Raw genomic sequence first — 6000 nt, 5'->3', positions numbered from 1 at the left:
CAGCTATGCGTCCCAGTGTGTACTAGGCCGAAGTCTATGGTTTTACTGTATCTATCTCTTTCTTTCTCGTACGTAAACAAGGTCCCTCTACCCTAGCCAGGTGTTCTCTTTCCTTTGCCAGGTAGTACATTGTTGACGACCATGATAGCTGATGAAATTAAACCGCAGTGTGTTCTGCGCAGAACATGCTAACAGCAAAGAGTACAAAACCCAGCAAATTAAAAGACTACTTTTGAAAGAAGTCATGCAGAGTTCGGTGGAAGAGACATTGAATTCAAATGGTTCAAATGGCTCTAACCACTATGAGACTTAACATCTGAGGTCACCAGTCCCCTAGACTTAGCCTACTGAAACCTAACTAACCTAAGAACATCACACACATCCATGCCCGATGCAGGATTCGAACCTGCGACCGTAGCGGTCGCGCGGTTCCGGACTGAAGCGCCTAGAACCGCTCAGCCACAACGACCGGCAGACATTGAATTCTTCAAACGTAAAGAAGCTGCTCTGAGAAGTCCACGTAAGGATACAACATGCTACTTTCTCTAGTCAACAGAAACTGATTTAGAAGGTTCATACCGAATCACTCTCCGAATCGCTGAGACCAAGAAACTTCGCGTAAATAGGGGAGGAGCCCATCGAGTTTGGCTTACTAGATGTGGTGAAGTTAGTTCACGGAGAGCAACATGTGGAAAAGATAAACAAAATATCTCTTCCTAGCAACTCCACCAGAAATCATTTCGAGAGAATGAGTTTGGATATTTGGACACTGTACCCCAACGTAACAAGATGATATCATTTCTTTGCACTGCAATTAGCTGAGTAGACATATGTTACATCTTGTTCCCAATTGCTTGACTACATTCGATACATAAAAGATGACAGTCTCTGTTCTAAAAGTACTAGACACTACAACACGCAGTGAAGATATTTTTGAGTCGGTGAAGAATTTTGTTGAAAAAACAAGAGATGTCTTGCTCGAAGCTGGTTATGTCTGCACAGAGGGAGCACCTACCACGATGGGCGTTCGCTCTGAATCTCTCACAATAGTGACAGAAGTTGCTCTAGATGTAGCATCTAGCCAATGCACTATGCACCATTATGCTTTGGCATTTTCTCACGCAGGTAGTGAAGAATGTAAACCGCATACCAGGTAGTGCAACAAACACTTCTCAAAGAGTTGTACAAAGAGGTTGGAACCAAATTTTTTGTGCTATTATTCCAGACAGAAGTACGATGGCTACCACGTGGCAACATAGAATGGTCGATATTCGACAGCAAATTGCTTTGTCACTGGAAAGGGCGAGGATAGAGAAGAATGAAGACTTACATGCCAAACAACAGATAATATATTTATTTACAAAGTGATGTAGCTTGCGAATTTCTATCTAAAATGGGCTTAACCTCGTCTTGCAAGGAAATATTGTGAATATTTCGGCCGCAGAAGACAAAATAGATAGTTTTCTTCGTGGATTAGAGATTTACCATCACAGGACTGAAATTCAAGACATTTCCAAGTTTCACAGGTGCACGACAGCATCAGCGAAAAATGCACATTTGTACATGAAATGATTCAGCTCTTATCAGAAGGAGTAAATTCTATCAGTAACTGTTTTAATGAACTGGAGACTCGACAAGTACATGGCTGGGCTTTAAGACCGTTTTCAGTGAATGAAGAAATATTTTAGGATAGTGAAGTTCAAGTCGGTGCAGTATTTCTTGGACTACATGAGGACAGCAGACTGAAACAGATTTCTCGAAACTAGCAGTAACTGGAAGAAAGATTGGCTTAGAGTATCCATTATTTTCAGGAAAGATCTTCAGAATACTGATGGTAGTGGCCACAACTTATAGGTGTGATGTGGATTTGCACCTAAGGTGACAATGAAAACGAACGCAAGGAAGCGATTGAACTTGAAACATGATTTGCGATGTGCGTTGTCGAAACCAATATAAAAAAGATTGTTGCAACCGACAATGTCAATGACTTTCGTTATTTTTTGTTTTAACATAACAACTACAGGAACTTGTGAAAATTTTGCATTTAATTGTAATATTAAAAACAGGAATGTTCAAACAATTTTTTTGCAGTCTAAACTCTCTGAGGTGTGTTGGTTTCTATATGATGTTGTTTAGAGGTAATGATTTCAGAAAGTTTGTGAACCAATGTGTTAGACTATGATATACAATACAATTATGATGCGTAGAGATTCTCTGACAATCAGTTTCTGAAAAAGCACTTTAAATCATCGAACGAATGAGACGGCGCAGTGGTTAAGTTCCTGGACTGAAATTGATATGGAGGACTTGCAAATTCCCATCAGTCAACCAGTTTCAAGTTTTCTGTCATTTTACCAATCAACTTGAAACGAACAGATGAGATGGTATCTTAACTATTACTCCCAAAATTTTCTACATTTTTCTTCGAAATTGAAAGATCTCTTAGATATTTAATTGCTGAAAGAAACATCCTTATTACCATAAATGAATTAAGTTACGAGGAGGGTATGTATAAAAGCATAGGTGTATTCGATCTGACAGATTGCATCTATGTGACGGTGGAAGGCAATAACCAGGTCCCTTGTATTTCGTGGATAATGCTTTCGCTATATGAACTATTCAGGGTGGCCTCGTGGACTGACAGAGATTTGACATAGGCTATAGCTGCACTGAACTCTCCAATACTCACAACCGTAAGATGAGACATGCGTTCCGTTACGTTAAAATGTGTAGATAAAAAATCCTAGGTCAGGATCACTAAAGCTCCTTTATTTGGTAATAGTTTAAGCTCATCGACGAGCCATCTTCATGTCAATAAACATTTTCTTTATTATTTGATTCGGTGTGTAGCAATCGCCATACATTACAATCGTCATAATCTGTTCAGCTAAATCGCAATTCTTGTCGTCTACAGGAACAAGGAAGTAGCTGCGTGACGAGTGTCAGAGCACTGTATGTAACCATGACGACCTACTTTAGTCTGTACACGAGAGTAATAGAGATTGAGCAAACCCATGTGTAATGCATGGGGGCTGTTATACATGGAACCAAATAACACTCAAATTTTTTATTGATCTGAAGACGGCTCGTCAGTGAGCTGAAACTAGTCATCAAATAAAGTATGGTAGTTTCAGCGATCTTAAAATAAATTATTTTATCAAAATATTTTAACAACAACAAAACACTGAACCTTAGCAAACATGCATCTGTATAATTACAGGGTACTATCAAAAGTATCCGGACACCCTCTGCCTTTATTACTGTTTGAATGTTGGGGACACTTTCCATGAGGTGTCTGATTGTCTGTGGGGGAATAGCAGCCTATGCTCACTCAAGAGCCGAAACCAAACAAGCTAGTCATGACGGACGCTGCGGTCTGGGCGAAGGAGACGTCCTAACTTATTCCAGAGGTGTTCCGATCGAGACTCTGAGAAGGCCAGTTCATGTTAGGAATTTTATTGTCGACAAACCGTTGTCGCACAGATGTTGCCCTATGACAGGGTGTATGGTCATGCTGATACAGTCGTCGCCTACGAACAGTTCCTCTACTACACGCAATAAGAAATGCTTTAAAACTTGTTCATATTGTTCTGCAATTAGAGTTTTCGCAAGTGCAATAAGGTGAGCGTATCTGCTCCGCCCGAACAGGCAACGAAGACCCAACGGTACCGACCGGCCGCCGTGTCAGCCTCAGCTCACAGGCGTCACTGGATGCGAATATGGAGGGGCGTGTGGTCTGCACACCGCTCTCCCGGCTGTATGTCAGTTTACGAGATCGGAGCCGCTATTTCTCAAACAATTACAAGGGCTGAGTGCACCCCTCTTTGCCAACAGCGCTCGGCAGACCGAATGGTCGCCCGTCCAAGTGCTAGCCGAGCCCGACAGCGCTTAACTTCGGTGATCTGAGAACCGGTGTGATCACAGCGGCAAGGCCGTTGGCTGGAGCATATCTAACCATGGCAGACATCCCCAAACCGGAACACCACCTCCTCCATATTTCACTGTGGGTACTGGACATGATGGTAGGTGTCGTTCTCCAGGGAATCGGCGTACCCATCCCTTTCCATCTGATTGACACAAGTTGTAGCATGATTAGCCATTCCAAATCACTCATGTCCAGTTATCGACTGTCCAGTGGCATCGCTGTTTACTCCACATTATACGTCACGTAGTACTGACTACAGAAACGTGTGCTTTTGAGGAGCTGTTCGATCGTTGAAGTCACTCTTTTCAACTCCCTATGCACAATCATTGTGCCAGATGAAGTGCTGGTTGCACTATGGAAATCTCGAGGGTTTTATTCCGCTGATTCTATGCGATTTTAGCGAACCGGCCTCCGCAAAGCTCGACGATCGCTGCCCAACAGTTCATGAGATATGCCTGGTATGGGTTAGCTGTTTTCGTTCCTTCTCGTTTCCACTTCAACGTTACATCACCAACAGTCGATGCGGGCAGCTCTACTGGGATCTAAATTTCACTGATGGATATGCTGCTCAGATGACATCCTATGACTAGTCCACGTCTCAAGGCACTGAGATCTCCCAACTGACCGCTTCTCTGCTGAAAAAACAGTGATCCCCACCTCGCTTTATACTGGCAAGTCTACCTCTTTGATATCTGGTGATCAACTCCGCATTAAATATGGTTGTCCGGAAACTTTTGATCGGGTAGTGTAATTAAGTAGCTTCTGTTAACTAATTTTTGGTTTACAATGATTTATAAATTTTGCTGTACTGAATAAATCTAAACTTTCTGCAATCTATGAACAACTAGACTGCATTATTCCTTGGTGAAATTGGTCGTTTTTCTATCTTGATTTCTAAGTACTCGATTTCGTGTTGACGTCCTTGAGCATTGACACGGAAGAACGGGAGAGAGCAGGAACGTAGTCCACTGGACAACCGTGTCCCGAATCTACCATGTCTGTTAAAACTAGACTTCCTTTCCTTTGATTAAGACACTACGAAGATATTCGCATTGGAACTTTACATAGTGGATTTCTGACTAGTGAGTGGTAACGATGAAGTGGGCGCAACAGTTCAGATATGGGGGACGTTAATCATCTGATCTTTGCTTGCCAAAAGTATGATAAAGTTAGATAAAAATTCCTCTCTGAGCTAGGGTATCTAGGGATTCCGTTCCCTTTAAGTATTATTAGCCTACTAATGCTTCTATGTCTCGCGAGGTGCATTTTAAGCAGTAATATGAAAATACGAGAGAATCGATTACAAGTGAAGTGATTTTCTAAAATGTATGTGTTTTCTAAAACACTGTGTAGGAGATGTGTCATATTTGTTGGACCTGTCCGTGGCTAAATAGTGTTATATGGGTGAGTGCCAAATAAAATAAATAAAACAGCCTTTAGTCATCCGCGCAGAACTTCTTTAAAATAAGGTATGGTTCAGAACTGAAATGCTTGGCTCAGTGTTACCAACGACTCCAGAGCTTATAAAAGGAATATTCAGAAAGAAAACGCTAGTTATTTCATTTACACATTTTTATTCAGCAATTCCGAATGGCGTCGCATCATTACAGTACATCTGTTAGGACAAAGAAGCTGATGAATCTCTCCTCCACGCTGGCGCCGACTTTTAACGTCTGCTGCTCGTGCTGTTGCTGCTGGCGGCTACCAGAGAATCCACCAGTGACGTCACAGTGTCCACAGCCTGAAACACGGCATCAGTGTCCTCCATCTGAGTAAACGGGCTATGTAGATACTACTCGCAAACTCGAAAACGCGTATTCTCTTAAATCTGCAGTCTGTCAAATGCTTTGATGCTGCTCTCCATCGCATTCTACGGCGCGCTTAATCTTTTAATAACCGGATACTACTACGCTCAACATTCTCTACTTTTTTCACTTGGAATGGAGTCCACTGCCACTGACAAATTTCATAGATGATAACAATTTGCCGCACTGGCTCTTATTGTCGAGATTAAACTAACCTTTCATTGTTCACTACTGGCTGCATAACAATATCCAAAGCGTAAAGTTTAATCC

At 41.9% G+C, this 6000-nt stretch overlaps 1 protein-coding gene across 2 annotated transcripts in view; it reads right to left on the bottom strand.

Annotated features, from left to right (window-relative positions):
* Positions 1-5479: 5479 nt before the first annotated feature.
* Positions 5480-6000, bottom strand: part of LOC126202909 (uncharacterized) — a 57839-nt gene continuing 57318 nt past the window's right edge. For both annotated transcript variants that reach the window (XM_049936990.1, XM_049936989.1), the window contains one exon: positions 5480-5666. In XM_049936990.1, coding sequence (XP_049792947.1) covers positions 5592-5666 — 75 coding nt within the window. In that variant the 3' untranslated portion in view covers positions 5480-5591. The remainder of the gene's footprint in view (positions 5667-6000) is intronic.

Source organism: Schistocerca nitens, chromosome 9, assembly GCF_023898315.1.
Source record: "Schistocerca nitens isolate TAMUIC-IGC-003100 chromosome 9, iqSchNite1.1, whole genome shotgun sequence".
In the NCBI taxonomy this organism is placed as follows: domain Eukaryota; kingdom Metazoa; phylum Arthropoda; class Insecta; order Orthoptera; family Acrididae; genus Schistocerca; species Schistocerca nitens.
This window is presented reverse-complemented; position numbering and strand designations above follow the sequence as displayed.